This window comes from Aethalodelphis obliquidens, unplaced genomic scaffold (assembly GCF_003676395.1).
Source record: "Aethalodelphis obliquidens isolate GAN/ISIS:26980383/991018 unplaced genomic scaffold, ASM367639v1 scaffold13, whole genome shotgun sequence".
Lineage (NCBI taxonomy): Eukaryota > Metazoa > Chordata > Mammalia > Artiodactyla > Delphinidae > Aethalodelphis > Aethalodelphis obliquidens.
In genome coordinates, this window is record NW_020837957.1 from 28,449,693 (window position 1) to 28,470,997 (window position 21,305).

At 41.3% G+C, this 21,305-nt stretch overlaps 1 protein-coding gene across 1 annotated transcript in view; it reads right to left on the bottom strand.

Moving 5' to 3' along the window:
- DIPK1A (divergent protein kinase domain 1A) overlaps positions 1-20,327 on the bottom strand; it is a 115,849-nt gene extending 95,522 nt beyond the window's left edge. The window contains exon 1 of the mRNA XM_027114347.1: positions 20,195-20,327. Within this exon, the coding sequence (XP_026970148.1) occupies positions 20,195-20,248 (54 nt within the window). The 5' untranslated portion in view covers positions 20,249-20,327. The remainder of the gene's footprint in view (positions 1-20,194) is intronic.
- Between the last annotated feature and the right edge of the window lie 978 nt (positions 20,328-21,305).

Sequence of the window (21,305 nt, forward strand, 5' to 3'; positions counted from 1 at the left end):
GCATGGGTTCCACCCCTGCTTGGGGCACTAAGATCCCACATGCTGCGTGGTGTGGCAAAAAAAAAAAAAAATTCAACTACCTATGGAAATTAAGATTTTGATTTTTTTTTTTTTTTTTTGCAGCACGCGGGCCTCTCACTGCTGTGGCCTCTCCCGTTGCGGAGCACAGGCTCCGGACGCACAGGATCAGCAGCCATGGCTCACGGGCCCAGCCACTCCGCGGCATGTGGGATCTTCCCGGACCGGGGTACAAACCTGCGTCACCTGCAACGGCAGGTGGACTCTCAACCACTGTGCCACCAGGGAAGCCCAAGATTTTTATTTTTTTAAAGTATACTTTTGGGGACTTTCCTGGTGGCGCAGTGGTTAAGAATCTGCCTGCCAATGCAGGGGACACGGGTTCAATCCCTGGTCCAGGAAGATCCCACATGCCACAGAGCAACTAAGCCCATGCGCCACAACTACTGAGCTTGCGCTCTAGGGCCCGAGAGCCACAACCACGGAGCCCTCATGCCACAACTACTGAAGCCTGCGCGCCTAAAGCCCGTGCTCCATAACAAGAGAAGCCACCACAATGAGAACCCTGTGCACCGCAATGAAGAGTAGCCCCCGCTGGCCCTAACTAGAGAAAGCCCACGTGCAGCAACAAAGACTCAATGCAGCCAAAAATAAATAAATAAACAAAATTTATTAAAAACAAATAAAAAAATAAAAGTACGCTTTTGGAATTTAGCCCCTTCATCAATGGGGGTATTATGCTACTGAAATCTAGCTTTTTTGTTTGTAGACACCCAAGAGAATTCTGAAAACTATACACTGTCCCCCACGCCTGGCACATTTTTAAATTGACATCTAAAATTTTTCACCATAAGTTTATATAGTTACAAAGGAGTAATTGCTAACATATTGTAAGTATTGTTACTTTAAAATAAGGCTATTATGTTACCTTAAATGTATCAAATGAAATTTAAACCCTATAGCAATTTGATAGCGCCAGTATCCACTTCAAAAAACTGATGAACTACTGGTCCAGAATGGTCATAAATTTTCTGTATCTTATTTTCCTTCTTGAACTTATTTCCCTTTCTACTTTCACCACAAATTATTTTTAACTTTTAATTTGAAATATTTATAGAGTCACAGGAAGGTGCTAAGACGTGCAATGAGTTCCACGTACTCTTCACCCAGCATCCCCCAACACTAACATCTTGCATAACTAAAAATGGCAAAACATCAAAATGAAGAAATTGACATTTGTACAATCCAAAGCTTATTCACATTTCACCAGTATGTATGCACTCATTGCATATGCGTGCATATGTGTGTACTGCTATGCAATTTTATCACATGTGTAACTTTGTGTAACCAAAATCAAGATACCTAACTGTATCACCACAAGACTCCTTTTACTACCCTTTTATAGCTATAGTCTTCCTCTCTCCCATCCCTTTCCTATCCCCTGGACACCACTAATCTATTTTCCATCCCTGCAATTATGTTATTTCAAAAATGTTATGTAAATGGAATCATGCAATATGTATCCTTTTGAGATTGGCTTTTACTCAGCATAATATCCTCGAGGTTCATCCAAGTAGTTGCATGCATCAATAATTCATTCTTTTTTATTGCTGAGTAATACTCTATGGTTTGGACTTAACACAGTTTCTTTAACCATTCATCCACTGAAGGACATCTGGGTTTCCAGTTTTGGGGTATTACAAATAAAGTGGCTATAAACATTCGTATATAGGTATGTGTAAACATAAGTATATTAGTCATCTCAGGATGCCATAACAAAATACTATAGACTGGATGGCTTAAACAACAGAAATTTATTTTCTCACAGTTCTGGAGGTTGGAGATCCAAGATCAAGATACCATCATGGTCAGGTTCTAGTGAGAGATCTCTTCCTAGCTTGCAGATAATTGCCTTCTCACCGTGTCTTCACATGGCAGTGAGACAGAACAAGCTCTCTGCGTTTATTCTTGTAGGGGCACAATACCAACACAAGGGCTCTGCCTTATCTTCAAATACCACACATTGGGGGTTAGGTCTTCAACATATGAATGGGGGGTATGTGTACAATTTAGTCCATAGCAATAAGTTTTAATTTCTCTGGAGTAAATGCCCAGGAGTTTAATTGCTGAATCATACAGTAGTTGTATGTTTAGTTTTTAAATAAATTGCCCATCTGTTTTCCAGGGTGGCTGGATCATTTTACATTCCCACCATTAATGTATGAATGATTCAGTTTTTCTGCATCCTCGTCAGCATTTGTTATTGCCATATTTCTTATTTTCGCCATTCCAATGATATCTCACTGTGGTTTTAATTTGCATTTCCCTAATGGCTAATGAATTGAACTCTTTTTTTTTTTTTAAAGTAGTTAATTTATTTTGGCTGTGCTGGGTCTTAGTTGTGGCACGCAGGATCTTCCTTGCGGCATGTTTTTTTTTTAGTTGAGGCATGCTGGCTCTTAGTTGCAGCATGCATGTGGGATCTAGTTCCCTGACCAGGGATTGAATCCGGGCCCCCTGCATTGGGAGTGCAGAGTCTTACCCATTGGGCTACCAGGGAAGTCCCAAGTTGAACATCTTTTCGTGTGCTTATTTGCCATCTGTATATCCTCTTCAGTGCAATGTCTGTGCATGTCTTTTCCCTATTTTCTAATTGGACTGTTTTTTTTAACAGTTGAGTTTTAAGAGTTCTTTATGTATTTTAGTTACTAGTCTTTTGTCAGATATGTGGCTTGGAAATATCTTCTCCCCCTCCCTCCCTCCAAAAAATCTTCTCCTATTCTGTAGCTTGTCTTTTTATCCTCTTAACAAGGTTTTTTTGCAGAGCAAAGATTTTAATTTTGGTGAGTTAAAATTTATCAATTTTTCCTTTTATGGAACATGCTTTTGGTGTCAAGTCTAAGAACTTTTTGCCTAGTCCTAGGCCCCAAAGCTTTTCTCCTTTTTTTTTTTTTTCCTAAAAGTGTTATAGTTTTACATTTTCCATTTATATCCATGATCCATTTTGAGTTAATTTTTATATAAGATTTAGGTCAAGGTATTTGTTTTTGTTATTTTTTTTTTTGGCCAATGGATATCCAATTGCAGGCTCAGTAGTTGTGGTTCGCAGGCTCTAGAGTGCAGGCTCAACAGTTGTGGCACACGGGCTTAGTTGCTCCATGGCATGTGGGATCTTCCTGGACCAGGGCTCGAACCCGTGTCCCCAGCATTGGCAGGTGGATTCTTAACCACTGCGCCACCAGGGAAGCCCAGTAAATGCTTTCTGATGAGGAAAAGTGCAACAGCAAAATGACAAGCACCAAAATAACAACACAATATATCAAAGGAAGACTCCACTTGAAAGCTAAGAATCTGAAGCAAATTAAGTTGTTGCTTAAAGCATAATAATTAAGGCCTTTAAATTCACCAAAGCATTCTGCTATCACAGACTGAAAAGGCTTGTTTATCCCTTCTCTGTCCTAGGGGAGTAAATTGTCTCATGAGTCTTTCTATTTCTCCAAAGTGCTCTTTCAAAGGTAATGAAATGTTTAGGCAATTTGTTACATTAACATGAAAATCTTTTACAGGACAGGATGATCAAAACCAAAAGGGGGGTGGGTAGCACTGACTAAAGAGGAAAGGATATGCTCTCTCAGGGTAATACCAAGTTTCCTGTTCTTGCCTGGCTGGCTCCTGCTTGTTAGATCTCAGGTTCTCCAGCCAGCCGGCTAACACAAATGTCTTGACACTCACTATCATCTCACCTATTTTAATTATTTGCATTGTGCACATAGCTACCTGATGTTTTTGTTGTGTGGTTATTTTTTAACTTCATTTATTCTCTATCCATCAGTGCCCCTCCCCCAAACATGCAAATTCTATGACAGCAGAGAGCTATCATAGTCACTGCTACAAACCCAGTGCTTACCTGATACATAGCAGGTAATACCCTTGTTGACTATAACCTATAGAAATCAGGAACAAAATTGATGCTAATTTTAAGACTCTAATCTTTAATTGAGCAGGTTTTTCCTTTTTTTTTTTTTTTTTTACTAAAATAAACTGTTGCTATTATACAAGATTTTCTGGGAAAAAAGGGGCCATTATATCTTTATCCCTCTGAAGTTATTTACGCCAATTCTCTTGCCTTATTTTACTGAAATAACTTATTAATTATGCAATGCTTAATCAGATATTGCAGCCATGAAGATAAACAGGGTAGGTAAATATTCAAATGATAGATAGCTAAAATTCATATCAGGACTTTTAGTTCAAGATGGTAGATTGAGGATATAGGTTTACTACTTAAAGCTTGCAAAACCACACTGAAAGAAGGGAGACAAAAGAAGCAATGAAAGTTTAATATCAGGAGGAAGGGGAAGTAGGGGGGTTCACCAGTGGATGAAAGATCCAACAAATTTCGAGAATTCAAAGAGCAGACTGAATTGTGTTGACGGATGAGATGGGCAAAGAAAGCCACAGCCCAGAATACTCCACAAAGCAACCTAAAGAAGCTGGAAGCCAAACTGCTTGTTGGAATGCTAGAAGGAATCTAGAGAGCCAATCTGCCCTGGAACACCTGATGGCTCTGGGCTCTGGGCCAGAGGTATGAGGGAGGGCAGGAGTGAGAAGTGGGGCTGAAGACAGTGGGGATAATTGAAGGTCTGTACCTGGAACTGCGCTGGTTGGCACCTCCATCTGCTTCCCCCACCCCCATGCAGATCACAGGCAGCCTGGCATTAACCCACAGTTGAAAAACCAGATAGCTGAAGGAACAAACAACCTGGGGAAAGCCAAGGCTTCTAATGGTAGTACAGTCCGCCCGGGATAAAGCACTCCTCTGACACGGGGCCCCTAGGGCCTGAGCACAGGCTCACCCCAGAGCAAGAAGGCCAGCCAATGCACCCCACCTACACAGAGGGCACAGTCAGCCATCCACTCAGGTGATAGGTATGGGAGGAAAAGAGACCCACTTTTCAAATAGCAGAGGAAATCCATACCAGTTTCTCAGCCTTGCTTTCTAAAATATGAATAAATGACCAAGGCACATGGAAAAATCCAGCAGCATGACAAAGAAGAGCTAAGAAAAACATATAGAAAAAGGAATCCTGAGGGGAACAAATATAATTAAGAGACATAAGAAAATAAAATATATATTTTTTAAAAACTACTATAATCAAAAGATTCCAGAGGGTATTACATGCATATAAACTAGGAATAGGAAACCACACACACAGAAAAGGAACAAAGAACTTGACATAAGTCTTTTAAATTAAATTTAAAAGTCAGAATTTGAAGAGTGATTAGAAAAGGAAAAAAAATCAACAGATGAGCTGGAAAATAAAACTGGGAAACTCAGAATGAGAGTGTACGGATAAAAAGATGGAAAATAATAGAGAAACTGTGAGAGATACAAAGAGCCAATCCAACAGGTACAACATTTGACTAATAAGAGCCCCCCAAAAGAGGAAACAGAAAAAAGAGAAGGGAGAAGCTATTAATTAATAGAATTCCCCAGAGTTGAAGAAACACCCAAGTCTTAAGATTGAAAGGGCTGGGGGCTTCCCTGGTGGCGCAGTGGTTGAGAGTCCACCTGCCGATGCAGGGGACACGGGTTCGTGCCCCGGTCCGGGAAGATCCCACATGCCGCGGAACGGCTGGGCCCGTGAGCCATGGCCGCTGAGCCTGCGCGTCCGGGAGAGGCCGCAACGGGAGAGGCCACAACAGTAAGAGGCCCACGTACCGCAAAAAAAACAAACAAAAACAAGAATCCACCTGCCAATGCAGGGGACACGGGTTTGAGCCCTGGTCCAGGAAGATCCCACATGCCGCGGAGCAACTAAGCGCATGCGCCACAACTACTAAGCCTGTGCTCTACAGCCCGTGAGTCACAGCTACTGAGCCCACATGCCACAGCTAATGAAGCCCACGCACCTAGAGCCCGTGCTCCACAACGAGAGAAGCCCCTGCTCGCCGCAACTAGAGAAAGCCCATGTGCAGCAACAAAGACCCAACGCAGCCGAAGATAATAAATAAATAAATAAATAAAATTTTTTAAAAAAAGATTGAAAGGGCTGAGTGCTCAATACAATCAACTGATAAAAGACCCACATTTACACATTTCCTCATGGAATTCCAAAACAAATATAAAAAGGAGACTCTGAACAGGAAAAACAGGTCACCCACCAAGGATTGACAATCAAACTGGCTTCTTGTTAGCAACAGAGGATGTTAGAAGACAATGTCTTCACCGTTTTAAAGAAAATTATTTTCAGCCCAGAATTCTGCACCCAACCTAACTACAAACAAAGGTACAATAAAGACAGTTTTAGACATGACTCAGAAAGTTTACTTCCCACACATCCTTTTATTTCAGGATATACCCCAGTAAAATTATGGCATAAATCAGAACAGTGGAAGACCCAGGATCCTAAGAACAGTGATTCCAACATAGAAGAATAGAGGAAAACCCTTGGAAGGCAGCTGTGCAGTAGCCTAGAGAAGCATTTGGTCATGAAGGGGGATTCCACAGAATAAAAAAATACAACTGAGAATATGGAAAAAGTGAGGCTATGGTAAAGGCATATTATGCCAAAAAAAACCCCAAAAACAAAAAACAATTAGAAACTCCCTGAAAATTAAAAAGAAAGAAAAATACAAATGTCACAAAAAAGCTGCATTTCAAGTAAGAAGCATGCTTACATATCCTAATTATAAGGAACTGGAATATGAGAAAAGGGGATGTAGTTGTTCTTGATCTTACAGTCTTGAGAGCCAAGGGGTCATGACCCTGGCCCTGTAGAAAATGTAATCCCAGCACACAAATTGGCTCTGCACTAAATACAGAATGATATTTTAGGGGATACTAAAAATAGAGAGGCCCTTCATCTTAGGCCAGAATTAACTTTGATGTGGTTGGTCTCAAGACATAAATTTCAGGACCCTAAGAGAAAGACTGGCCAAAACTGCTTTACTCTTGTTTTATTTTCTATAATTGTGGCATCAAATGATAGCCAGTTCTACCTGCAGTGCTTTCCCCAAAGATGAAAGTTGTTTTCATTGTTCAAATGGTCTAGGACTCCAAAACTGGCTCAGTTCACTTGGATCTGAGGGGCAGATAACATAATAAATGTCTGCTTCCTAGAGCTGAGTATAACCAGGTAATCATTCCAAAAAAGACAGTATATTGACTGCTCAGGGGAGAAACTGTGGCTCAGAGTGATCTCAAATCATAACTCTGTTACTTCACTACAGATCCCAAAGGCCAGGCTTTAAATCATGATTCTTTAGTAGGAATATTAAAAGGCAAGCAAGCATGATTTCTAAGCAAAAAGAAACTTTCTATAGGGAATGTGCAAATATCACATGTTCTCTTCCCTATTGGCAAAAATATGGTTTAGCTTCTGGAAAGGGACAAATCCTTGCAGTAATTTGCTTAATAACAAAAGACATTTGTCCCAGTAATTCTACCCACTTTCCTGACACGGAGAAAATAATTTCATGCTGCAGTCAATGGATCTCAGGTTTACAAGGGAGATTTTTCCTTTTATGGAAGAATTAACAAGTCATAATAATATAATACTGTTTACAGTTTTCATCTTGTAGAGTCAACTTATTTGGAGATTTGGTTATTGTCACAGGATAAAATATAAAGTTATCAACTTCGACAATGTAAAAGTGTTGCTGGACTTCCCTGGTGGCGCAGTGGTTAAGAATCTGTCTGCCAATGCAGGCGACACAGGTTTGATCCCTGCTCCGGGAAGATCCCACGTGCTGTGCAGCAACTAAGCTCGTGCGCCACAACTACTGAGCCTGCGCTCTAGAGCCCGCGAGCCACGACTACCGAGCCCGCGCACCTAGAGCCCATGCTCCGCAACAAGAGAAGCCACCTCAATGAGAAGCCCATGCACCACAACGAGTAGGCCCTGCTAGAGTAGGCCCTGCTCTCTGCAACTAGAGAAAACCCACACGCAGCAATGAAGACCCAACAAAGACCAAAAAAAAAAAAAAAAAAAAAGAGTGTTGCTGACAGAAACTGGGAAAACCAGATGAAAAACAGAACATGTTCTAATGTCCCTTCTTAATAAGGGGGGAGTAGACAGACTGACAAAAGTGGATGAAATGAGAAACAGTTGTCATTATCTGAAGTTACTAAGTTAAGCAACAGAAGAAGTAAAATTTAAAACAAACACTGGAAGAGAATGAGATGACCGTAGTGTAAGCAAGCTAAATACTCCTTAAAAGTAGGAAGTCAATAGATATATCTAAAGTTGATAAATCAAGAAACAGAGGTAAACGTTTATTATTTAGAGCAGCAGCCCCAAATCATTTTTTATTGTACAATTCTCTCAGGGAAAATATTTTAGAGCACAAATCCCTAACATTTGTATATTTACTTATTTATACTCTATATAAAATCATGATTATATTAACTTACTATTTGTATACTGTGACTCACACAGTAATAGAAATTAAAAGTATATAAGAATAATTTTGAATAGATTTTTATTGTGGCGGGATGCTTATTATAATAATGAACCGAAAACAAAAAATCATCAGCTATTCTGACAAAAACATTTTAAGATATAAAAAGTATATGAGAATAAATACAATTTCAAATAATTTCTTCCAGTACCCAAAGTCAGCATCATATGCACCTCCCAGAGTGTGTGCAGTTCCCTTTAGACATACAGCTCTAGAAGTCAGAGGTTTAGCCACCGGAAAATCCAATAAGATAAGTGATTCAAAGAGGCTACCTTTCGGGAGCAAAGCTGGGGGTAAGAAGTGTAAGGGGAGACTTATGATTTGCATCATAAGCTCACCTATACTATTTTACTTATTGTATATACATTTTCTTTCATATAAGTAAATTAGTTAATCTGATCAACTCCATAAAACTCTATGTCTGGATTCAGTCATTCAACAAACATTTATTGAACATCTGCTTTGGGCTAGGCACAGGAGATAAAGAGAGGAAACTGACATCTTGGCTGTCAGGGAGATCACAGTCTGGGGCTCAGAAGAGAGATATGAAAATCACTGATGACAATTCAATATCATAAGTGCTGTAAGAGAAGTGTGTGCCAGATATCATGTACCCACAGGGTGGGGCACAAAAGAGGTACACTAATACCATGTGGAATGTTAGGGAGGAATTGCTGAAAGGTCACTTCCTCTCTGAGTTGAAACCTAAAGGACAAGTAGAAAACAGAGAATAAACCAGGTAAAGAGGGATGCAGGAAATGGGGGAAGGGCATTCTAGGGCAAAGAGGAAATGGTGGGGTAGACAGGTTGACATGTGAGAGAGAAGCACAGTGTGTTGGGAAACTGGAAGGTTTTCAGAATTGCTAGAGCAAACAGTGCATGAGATGGTAGTGGCAGGAATGAAACAGCAAGATAGGAAGGGACCAGAAACAAAGAGCCATGCTCAGAACTCTGCTTAGTCTACTGAAGGCAATGGTAAGCCCCTGAAGGATTTCACTGGTAGGGAGGGAGATTAGATCAGATTGGCATTTTGGGAAAGACTGCTCTGGAAGTAATGTGGAGGGTGGATCTGAAAGGGGTAAATGAGGAAGGGCCTTCTGGAGGCTATTACAGTGGACCTAATGAGACAGCAGGAGACAAACGGCCAACAGGTACATGAAAAGGTGCTCACTATCGCTAATCATCAGAGAAATGCAGATCAAAATCGCAATGAGCTATATCACTTCACACCTGTTAGAATGGCTATATCAAAAAGACAAGAGACAACTATGTTGGCCAGGATGTGGAGAAAAGGGAACTCTTGTGCACTATTGGTGGGAATGTAAGTTGGTTCAGCCACTATGGAAAACAGAATGGAGATTCTGCAAAGAATAAAAAATAGAACTACCATATGATCCAGCATTCCTACTTCTGGGTATATGACCAAAGGAAATGAAAACAGGATCTCAAAGAGATAGCTGCATTCCCATGGTCACTGCAGCATTATTCACAATAGCTGAGACATGAAAACAACCTAAGGGTCCCAAGTGTCCACTGGAAGATGAATGGATAAAGAAAATGTGGCATATACATACACCATGGAATACTACTCAGCCATGAGAAAGAAGGAAATACTACCTTTTGCAACAAAATAGATGGACCTTGAAGGCATTATGCTAAGTGAAATAAGCCAGACAGAAAGAAAAATATTACATGGTATATCATTTATATGCAGAATCTAAAAATTTTTTAAAAAGTCGAAGTCTTAGACAGTAGAAAAATGGCTACCAGAGGCTGGGAGGTGGGAAAAATAGGGAAAGGCCAATAAAAGGCCAGTAAAACCTTACAGCTGCACAATGAATAAGGTCTGAGGATCTAATGTAAAACATGGTGACTATAGTTGATAACACTGTATTTTGTTTTTTAAAGATGATGCAATCATAAGTTATTTAGGAGGTGCACTAGTGGAATTGCTGAGGGATTAAACATGAGGGTAAGGAAACAGGGAGAGTCTAGAAGGACTTGGGTGTATTTATCTCTTGAATAACTGGAGAGTATCACTAACTGAAATAGGGAAAGAAGCAATTTGGGGGCAGGACTTTAGCTTTGGACATGTTGAATACAAAGTGCTATTAGAGGTAGATATCAAATAAGCAACTAGATGCAAATCTGAAGTTCCGGGTGGGGAGGTTTGGGCTGGGGATACAGAGTTGAGACCCATTAGTATTTAGGTTGTAGTGTAAGCCATGTGAAGAGATGCAATTACCCAAGGAGACTACAAAGTGAGAAGTAGAGAAGCTTGAAGTCCTGAGGAAAGCAGGGGGCAAAGGAAGATGATATTGAAAGTAAAGTGTGGAATAAACGATAGAATAAGAATAAAGGAAGGTCAGAGGAGCAAAGAAGTAGTGAGTGAGCAAAGAAGAGTAGCTGAAATGACAGAACATGTGATCCTGAATAAATAGGGAAAAGAGGGAAGCCAGAGGAGGTTGGCAGATTGGAAGAAATGGGGGTGGCAAGAGCCTCAATTATAATGACAATGATGAGGATGATATGATGGTGCTGGTGGTAACAGTAAAGAGTAAGAATGTGAAAGAGACAGCAGTGTGTGCTTAGCATGAGCTATTGGAGTTCAATATCTCAGAGTCATTACAGAATATTTTTGAATATATGTAAAAATATATGTACTGTACTATATCATTTTGCACATCCTGAGTACTAAGCTCAGGATAAAGGACAAGACCAGGGTAATAAACAGGCTCTGCCTTCACTGGATACGAATTTAGTTCTACTGGATCAGGTGTGACTGAAAAATCTTACAAGCTGGCACATTAAAACAAAACCAAGCATTGTCTTCTTTAAGGGGTAAAGAACAACAATGTTAGTTAATTACAGTAATAAACAGAAAGAAATAGGTTACATTTTAAAGAACCTTTTCTTAGAGTTCATAAAGTGATACTTTTCCACTTTTACTTCAGTTTGTACAAGGATACAAAAGATTTAAGAATAGTATCTATTGTAAAAACAAGTATCACCACATGTGGTTGTTAAAATTTTTTAAATCTCTTCTTTGGCAATATCTTAAAAACCTAATAGTAATGGGGGGAAAACCAAAATATTTTAGGAAATGATTGATTTTTTTAAACTGTCAGAATTTTCAGTTGTATTCTTTCTGGGGTAGACAGAATTCTAAAGCTGTCTCCCAACATTCCCACTCCCTGGTTATTTAATCAAACACTAATCTAGATGCTGCTGTGAAGAGACTTAAACTAGAGATATTATCTTGGATTATGCAGGTGGACCCAATGTAATCATATGAACCCTTAAAAGCAGAAGAGGAAGGAGTCAGAGAGATGAGGCAGAGAAAGGTAGTAAAAGGCGGAGGCAGAAGAGAAACATTCAAAGCCACCCACTGTTACTGGCTTTGAAGATGGAGAAAAGAAGCCATGAACCCAGAAATGGAGGCAGCCTCTAGAAGCTGAGAACAACCCCCAGCCAACAGCCAGCAAGGAAATGGAGCCTTCAGTCCTACTACAGCACGGAACTGAATTCTGAAACCAATCTGAAAGGGCCTGGAAATCAATTCATTCCCAGAGCTCCAGAAAGAAACTCAACCCTACTGATGCCTTGATTTTCAACCTTGTGAAACCTGGAGCAGAGAACCAGCTGGGCCATACCGTCCTGGGACTTCTAACCTTCAGAAGTGTGAGATACGGGTACAAATAAATGTGTGTTTTCTTAAGCTGCTAAATCTATGGCAATTTGTTATAGGACCACTGGGAAACTAACAATGCTTTCTTTAATCACTGACTTCAGGGCTTCCCTGGTGGCACAGTGGTTAAGAATCTGCCTGCCAATGCAGGGGACACGGGTTCGAGCCCTGGTCTGGGAAGATCCCACATGCTGCGGAGCAACTAAGCCCATGCGCCACAACTACCGAGCCTGTGCTCTAGAGCCCACGAGCCACAACTACTGTAGCCCACACACGTAGAGCCCGTGCTCTGCAACAAGAGAAGCCACCACAATGAGAAGCCCGCGCACCGCAACGAAGAGGAGCCCGCTCACCACAACTAGAGAAAGCCCGTGCACAGCAACAAAGACCCAACTCAGCCAAAAATAAATAAATAAAATAAACAATAATAAAATTTTTTAAAAAATACTGCATGATTCTACTCACATGAGTTATCTAAAGAAGTCAAACACATGGAAACAGAAAGTATAATAGAATGTGGTCACCAGGCTGGTGAGGAGGGGAAAATGAGGAGTTGTGCAATGGGTACAGAGTTTCAGTTCTGCAAGATGAAAAAGTTCTACAGATCTGTTGCCAAAAATGTGCATATATTAACAGTCCTGTACTGTACACTTAAAAATGGTTAAGATGGTAAACTTTATACTGTGTGTTTTGGCCACAATAAAAAACAAAAGAAAGAAAAAACATACCCACACATCATGATCATACCTAAAAAGATAATTATTTAATTTCATTAAATAGTCATCAAAAAAATCCCCTACTATTTCTAAAGAAAAATTCATCCACTAATATTTTGGGTTTTTAAAACATGCTCATTTTACAGTATCCTGGTTTTTCTAAACTCATATACTTTCTAGATTAAAGGGTTTTAAAGGAAAATTATTCACAAAATATTTGAATGTCTAGAAATAGATACGTTAGGAATGTGAGACATTTATCTTTTCAATCAATGTAAAAAGATGGTATTTAACAGAATAGTATAGTATTGTTTTTCAAAGTAACTTTAAAAAATGAAAACATTAAGATGAAAACTTCTAAAAAAAGAAAACTTCTATAAAGAATACAAAACAACATTAAGATGAAAAGCTGAGGCACTAGGAAGATGACAATGAAGAAACCTTTTTACTACATGCTGCAGCCTGAAAGTGTGTGAGGATGAAATCTGCCTGAGAATTCACCATTTCTTTTGAGTTTCTAACAGGGGTAGAAAAGCAACTTATGGTAATATCAAAAGGCTGCATTATAATTCTATGCTTGATTTTAAGACAGTATGGGATACAGATGCTCCCTGTGTATTCACAAGTCTCAGAAAGCTAATCATCATTCTGGAGATTTAGTTTCAGGCAAAGGCAAAAGTGTAGCTCTGAACAGCAGGTATAATAAACCTATATTATTAAACCATGCTACTTATAGTCCTTCTCCCTTTGGAGAACAGGAAACAACTACTTGCTCTTACTATCCTTAGATTTAGAATAATCCTGTGAGCTGAAAATGAGCAAAAAGCCGTATTAGTCTTACTACCATATTTGTCAACATTGTCACTATTACCAGCTAATCTGTATCAGTAACCCTATCTGGCACTAAATCCTGCAAAATATCCACATGAAGTCATAAAGAACCAAACTATCTACAGTAGTCATATTTGAAGACTAGTACTAATGTAAGTCAAAGAGCCAGGCAAGTATCAGAAATGTTAAACAAGTGCCAACACCCGGATTAGAACATGCCATCTATCCATCCATTCATGACAGCCCTACTGAACACATATTGAAACTGTTAGTCAAGAGGATGCCTTAAGAAATCTAAAACTCTTGTGATTTAAAGGACTTGAAAAACCTTCGGAAGTACCCAAGAGTCTCAGACTTCAAATTCCATTAGAGTTGCACCAGCTTTTTATATGTAACAGGGCATGCAGGCAGAATAACTGGAATGGAAAATGTGTCTAATCTAAGTATAGAGAATTAGCTTAAATTGTCTTAACTTTCATTCTTCCAGGACTTAATGATAGTGAGAAGGAAGAAGGTATTAAAAAGTAAAACCAATGAATTATAGGGCTGCTGTGTTATCAGTCCCACTCAGACTGAGTAAACACCAAACAAAGTGGATCCTAATTTGTAGAAAACATGATGCTAAAAACAGACAAACGCAGGTGTCATTCTGGGTCACCATGCAGGCCACAAGGAGTATCATCACAATGGTGTGTGGAAGAAAAACACTGCCTAAAAATGGTCCAAACTGGTTAACACACCTACAGATTCTGTTCTCATCGACAGGATTCTACTCCGTTCAATGTGCCACAACATTTAGCTAGTCCAGGAAGTACTATTTCCCAGGTAAGTTTTCAACAAAATAGCTAGGAAGGGCAGAACCGCAAGTTAGTGTGCTCTGAGAATACTGCCTAGCCATGAGCTGCTTGTTGCTCAGGTAAATGCTTGTGGGATATCACAATCCCTCCTGGCTCACAGAGAGGCCGCAAAGGCAAACAGTGTGCCTGCACCAGTCCTCTGGATGAAGTACTCCCTGCACCAAAAAGCTGGCATTAGTGGAATCTACAAGAGGCAGAAAGAAGGAACACATGAATGGGATAAATTCAGTTTCTTTTCTTTCTTTTTTTTTTACAGCTTTATTGAGATATAATTCACAACCGTACAGTTTATTCATTTAAAGTATACAATTCAATGGTTCTTAGTGTATTCACAGAGTTGTGCAAAGCATCAATTTTAGAACACTTCCATTACCACAAAAAGAAACCTCATATCCATTTCCCCCCAACCCTCCCAGCCCTAGGCAACAACTAATCTATTTTCTGTCTTTATAGATATGCCTTTTCTGGACACTTCATATAAATGGAACCACAGAATATGTGATCTTTTGTGAGTGGCTTCTTTCATACAGTGTTTTCAAGGTTCATCCATGTTATAGCACGTATCAATTCTTCATTCTTCTTTATTGTTAAATAATATTCTACTACATGGAATATCAGTTCTTTTCTTCACAAGCAGTAGAATCTCTTTTGCTATATAAACAAAACTACAAAAAGTACTTAGGTCCCCACATTAGTCCATAAATGCCTATTTAAGCCATATTATAGCTGAAAACTTATAATTACATAATACTACGGTTTCTAGAAACATTACCAATCATCACAGTGATATCTGGATTAAAGAAATACTGAGAACGAAGCTCCTTTATAATTAAGTTAATTGCTTAAATTTTTTTCCCTGTAAATTGCAGTAGGAAGAGGAACTTGCAAGCCCTAAGGCGCGAACACCTCAGGACAAAACTACTTTTTGACTCCACCCACTTGAAGATGAACAGCAAAACGGCAAGTATACAAAGCTGGTGTCTGCAACTTCCCTCTCTTCTTGCTGGGCCCTTCATCTCTTCCCCCTATCTTTTTTTTTTTTTTTTTTTTTTTCCCCCTATCTTTGACATTCAATACTCCTCACCCCTCCTCCTAGTTCCAAAGAAAACAAGACCTTTTATATCTGTTGACTAATTACTGCCTCACTTTAAATTAAAATATTACATTTACATGAAAATGTTAATTAAACCAGACATTTTCTAAGACATTCTCCCAAAACCTGAAATGAGAATTAGTTTCCCTGCAAAGAACTTCTGGTAGGAACAAGCTGGTAAGCGGAGAGGCTTTTGTTTTGTTTTTACCAAAAGACCCTCTCAAATCATAGTAAACCCACCCCATGGCAAATTGAATTTAGTCAGTCCTCTCAGGGTAATACATATCTAGGAGGACAGTGAGAGAAAATAAGGAACTGTTATTAATTTTGTTAGGCGTGATAATGGTACTATGTCTAAAGATATCCTTATCTGTTAGAAATTCATACTGAGGTATTTGGACGAAATGATGTGATACCTGAAATTTGCTTCAAAATACTTTAGTTGGAAAGAGGACATGGGGGAGGGGAGATGAAACAAAATACTGATAATTGTTGAGGGTAAGTGATAAGGTACATGAGAGTTCATTATTCTTTTCTGCTTTATGTATATATAAAAATTTCCGTAGTAAAATACTTTTTAAAAGAGAGAAACTGTTCTGTTCCTCTCAGGCAGTCTTTCGTTCCTTCACTTTTCCTTCGTAACACTTACTGTTGTCACTATATATTTCTTTTTTTAAGTTAATTTTTAAAAATTTATTTATTTTATTTATTTATTTTTGGCTGTGTTGGATCTTCGTTGCTGCACGTGGGCTTTCTCTAGTTGCAGTGAGCGGGGGCTACTCTTCGTTGAGGTGCGCAGGCTTCTCATTGCGGTGGCTTCTCTTGTGTGGAGCACGGGCTCTAGGCGTGCGGGCTTCAGTAGTTTGGCACACGGGCTCACTAGTTGTGGTCTGCGGGCTCTAGAGCGCTGGCTCAGTAGTTGTGGCGCACGGGCTTAGTTGCTCCGCAGCATGTGGGATCTTCCCGGACCAGGGCTCGAACCCGTGTCCCCAGCATTGGCAGGCAGATTCTTAACCACTGCGCCAACAGGGAAGCCCTAAATTAATTTTTATTGGAGTCTAGTTGCTTTACAATGTTGTGTTAGCTTCTACTGCACCGCAAAATGAACCAGCCATACATATACATATATCCCCTCCCTTCTGGATTTCCCTCCCATTTAGGACACCACAGTGCATTAAGTAGAGTTCCCTGTGCTATACAGTATGTTCCACTCAGTTGTCTATTTTATACATAGTATCAATGGTGTATATATGTCATCCCTGTCTCCCAATTCCTCCCACTCCACCCCTTTCCCCCTTGGTATCTAGACATTTGTTCTCTACATCTGTGTCTCTATTTCTGCTTTGCAAATAAGGTCATCTATACCATTTTTCTAGACTCCACATATATGTGTTAAAACACGATATTTTTCTCTTTCTGACTTACTTCACTTTGTATGACACTCTCTAGGCCCAGCCACATCTCTACAAATGACCCAATTTCATTCCTTTTTATGGCTGAGTAATACTCCAGTGTATCTATGTACCACATCTTCTTTATCCATTCCTCTGTTGATGGGCATTTAGGTTGTTTCCATGTCCTGGCTATTGTAAATAGTGCTGCTATGAACATTGGGGTGCATGTGTCTTTTTGAATTATGGTTTTCTCCGGGTATATGCCCAGTAGTGGAATTTCTGGGTCATATGGTAGTTCTATTATTAGTTTCTTAAGGAACTTTCATACTGTTCTCCATAGTGACTGTATCAATTTACATTCCCACCAACACTGAAAGTGGGTTCCCTTTTCTCCACACCCCCTCCAGCATTTACTGTTTGTGGATTTTTTGATGATGGCCATTCTGACCGGTGTGAGGTGATACCTCATGTCACTATATATTTCTAAGATTATTTTATTAATGTTTGTCTCCCTGACTAGACTTTAAGCTGCATGAGAACCACAAAGGTGTTCTGTTTAGCTCCTTTAGAATCTCTACCACCTCACAGTTTCTGGCATGTGAGAGGCATCCAACAAATATTTATTAAGTAAATAATGGAGTCAATAAAATTAAGTCATATCATGCCCCCAGATAAATAAATACTCAGTAAATAAAAAGGGGGATGGTAGGCAGTCAGGGACCTTTGGTTGAAGGAATTTAACATATTTACCTATATGTATTTACCATTTAAGTTCATATGCTTTTCTATTAAAAAATGTAGTAAAGGTGTCACAAAATAGATTTAACTTCCTCTAGATAATCCTCACTACGTTCATGTGATTACTCAGCTAAGAACTACACCCTCCACTTCATGATGTGGAAACTATAGAACTGAAAAGTTGTGAAATATTTTCAAGGGCATAATGAACCAGATGCACAAATGAACAAAACTCAGCTCTGTCCTAATGCCTCAAGCCTCATGCTGTTCCCAAAGGAACATGATTTTATTCTCAAGAAAAAGAAAACAATAAAAATATAAAAATAAGAGTACTGTATATGTTAATTCAACTTTCAGTGGCTGAGAAACTGAATAGCTAGCTGTATAACAGTCTTAGATTAAAATATTTTATTTTAACTTCACCTAAAACAATTTCAAGGTTGAAGCACCTAATGGTAGAGGAAGTATTAAAAACATAAGGTGAGGCATTTAGGCAATAGAGAACAGAAGAAAGCATGACACGAGTAACCTGAAGGCCTTTTTTTTTTAAAGCTGGTTAAATTGAAACAGTATGGTGAGGGACAACTAACAAGAAAATTCATAAAGAAATTCATAAAGAGAATAAATACTAATACCAAGACAATGTTTAAAACACCAGCGTACCCGGTTCCCAAGTTTTAAATTTATTTATCTCAAATATAATACTATAATCAATAAAGATTTCTCCTTAATCATTATTTTATATAGAAATAGCCTACTAAAATACCACTATGCCCCCAAATTCTTTTGAAATGCTTAAAACCTGCGTTTACCTTAATTTGGTAATAGATAATGATGCACACATTCAGGAAGGCAGAAACACCAAATGTTTCCCATTAACAGAAGCATGACTATTTGTAAAACTAATCTTAACTCAGCCAATCTGAAAGCTCTTGTACTATGGTGCCAAAAAAAGTCACAACCACACCTGTGGAGAACAGTGAGAACCAAATGAGTCACAAAAGTCTGCCAAAAAGTCTGCCACGAAATCGAATAAATAAATAGCTAGACAGTTTTAGTTAAGAAAAAACATTTAAAATATCTCAATAAACTTATTTTGAGTACAGAGTCTGTAAAGATTTTTTTTTTTCCTCTTACATAAAGGGTTACAAAGAGGTATAACTCTGGCCTGGGTTGAATTCTAGACTGGGTGGCTCTACTGTTACTCAAGGCACAGTTACTACTGGTGGAGCTGCTACAAAGACTCAGAACGTTCCGTTTTACTCCTGTACTCTTCATATCATGGGCTGTCAATCATGCTTCCAACTTGCAGTACATCACTCATTGCAGAATAACGATTCACATATGCTATTTCCAAACAAAAATGTAAGATTTACTTGCCCCATGACGCTTTCTTCTCAACTTTTAAAATAATTGATAAAAGCACCAGCTGAGCATGAATTCCCATCCTAAAATAATCTATCAATAGCTTTAAGCCTTTTAAGGTAAGCGGTAAAGAAATACTGTCCTCTGAATGCAGACAACACTGCAGACCCACGCGAGGCATTGATTTGTAGTTGTTTTTCCACTGGGGTGATGGATTTGCGCTCAGCTACTCACGGTGTCTACTAGGTCCCCCTGGTGACCAACAGTACATGAAGACAGTAGTAGGGTTCGAAGACACAGACTGGCAGCGGAACAGAGGGTGGAACGGGAAATCATGAAAAATTAACACGCCAACAGTACACATGACATGACTGAAAATTACGTTTGCATTGTTGGGGTATCTGAGATCGGCCAAGACACTGTCCCCTTCCTTTTAAAACGCAAACATCCATCCGCCTCGCTTGGGCTTCGGAGCCCTACCTCCCATTTAAATCACGGGTGTGACGGAGAGACCGAACCAAGGGGTTCAGCCCGAGGCACATGCCGCTTCTCCAGGATTTGGGGAAAACACTGACGTGACAAATTACCATAATTTTCTAAAATATGGAGGAATGACACACCACCTTTCCTACCACCTACTGAAGACTCAGGACAGAGTCGAGAACAGCCGCCCTGAGGGGCCCACCACGGAGGGGGGAGGAGAGCACCGGCCCAGGGAGAAGACGGCGGCACGTCCCGAGCCCAGACTACGGAGCCCCGAACGCGAGGGGCGTAGGGTCGCACCCGGGTCACGTCCCGGGGCTCTCAGGATGAGAGGGGCGCGAGGGCGAGCCCGGGCCGGCCGACATGCGGGGGGCGGCGGGACAGCGGCTGGGGCTGCGGCGCCCGGGCGGCGGGGGAGGGCGCGCCGCCAGGTGCCGGACGGCAGGGGGCAGCGGGGTTCGGGCGGGCGCCGGACCCAGGGAGGGAGGAGGGAGGCGGGCGAGTCCCGCGCAGAGAGAGGGCGCGCGGCGGGCTCGCCGCCGGCCTACCTGGAGGTAACAGGGTTTCCTTAGCCAGGCCCCCGGACAGAGACTCCTCGCCATGGTAATCACACATCGCCCCGCCGCGCCGCAGTCAGAGGCGGACCCGAGCGCTGGCGACCCGGCTCTCCGCCTTCCCCCGCCCCCAGCTCGGCCGGGCCCGCCCACTCCTCCGCCCCCGCGGCGGCGCGCGCCGCGCTTCCCCCGGCCCTGCTGCGGTGACTGCAGCCGGCTGCCCGAGGCCCGGCCTCCTTCTCTCCTCGCCGGGCTGCCGCGGCTGTCAGAGCCGCCGCCGTCTCCGGCATAAAGGGGAGTCGCGCCTCGCCTCGGCCGACACAAATCCAACTGCGCCTCGCGCTTAAAGGGGAGGCGTGCGGAGGAGGGGTGGGGCGCCGCGGAAGAGGGGGTGTCGCACGCTCGGCGCCAGAAGGGGCTGGTCGAGCCGGGTGAGGGCTTGCGCCCCGCGGACGGGAGAGACCAGCGCTCAGACATCGCCGACCTGAGTGCCTGTTCCCGGCTTCCCGCTCCCAACGCTGCGCGTCCCCACCCCGCCCGGAGGGTCTGACGCTCCCTTTGGACTCCGCTCCTTCAGGCCGGACGTGTCTGGGCGGGTTGCGTGGAAATTCAAGGGAAGCTTGGGGCTCCTTCCCGGGGGACCGGCTTTTTCTCCTTGGAGCACGGTGGTCCGTTTGGCCGCGGGAGGCGCCGGCGGGCGCATCCCCTGAGCGAACGCAGACGGGGCTCCCTTCTGCTGAAGTCAACGTGCCCGCCAAATACAGTTCTCTGACGGCCTTCAACTTTTTTCCTGAGTACTTTTTAGCAAGTCTGACCTTTTGGGTCTGTATTGTTTTCAGACAGCTTCAGAGTTTTCCTGGCCCCACCCAGGAACCCTGAGTCAAAAGAAAAAAGAAAAATATTACTGAGTTAAATACAGTACTGAAGACAGGAGACCTAGGACGTGGCATAGCTACTCAGTTAAGGCTACATAACACAGGGTGTGGTGTCTTTCTTTTGACAGTGAAGTCCAAATAAGGGAAAAAACAGCCACCCTAGCGGGAGAACAGCTGTTGATCCTAGTAACTTGTAATGGAGGAAGATATGTTTTTGCTTCTTTTTACCC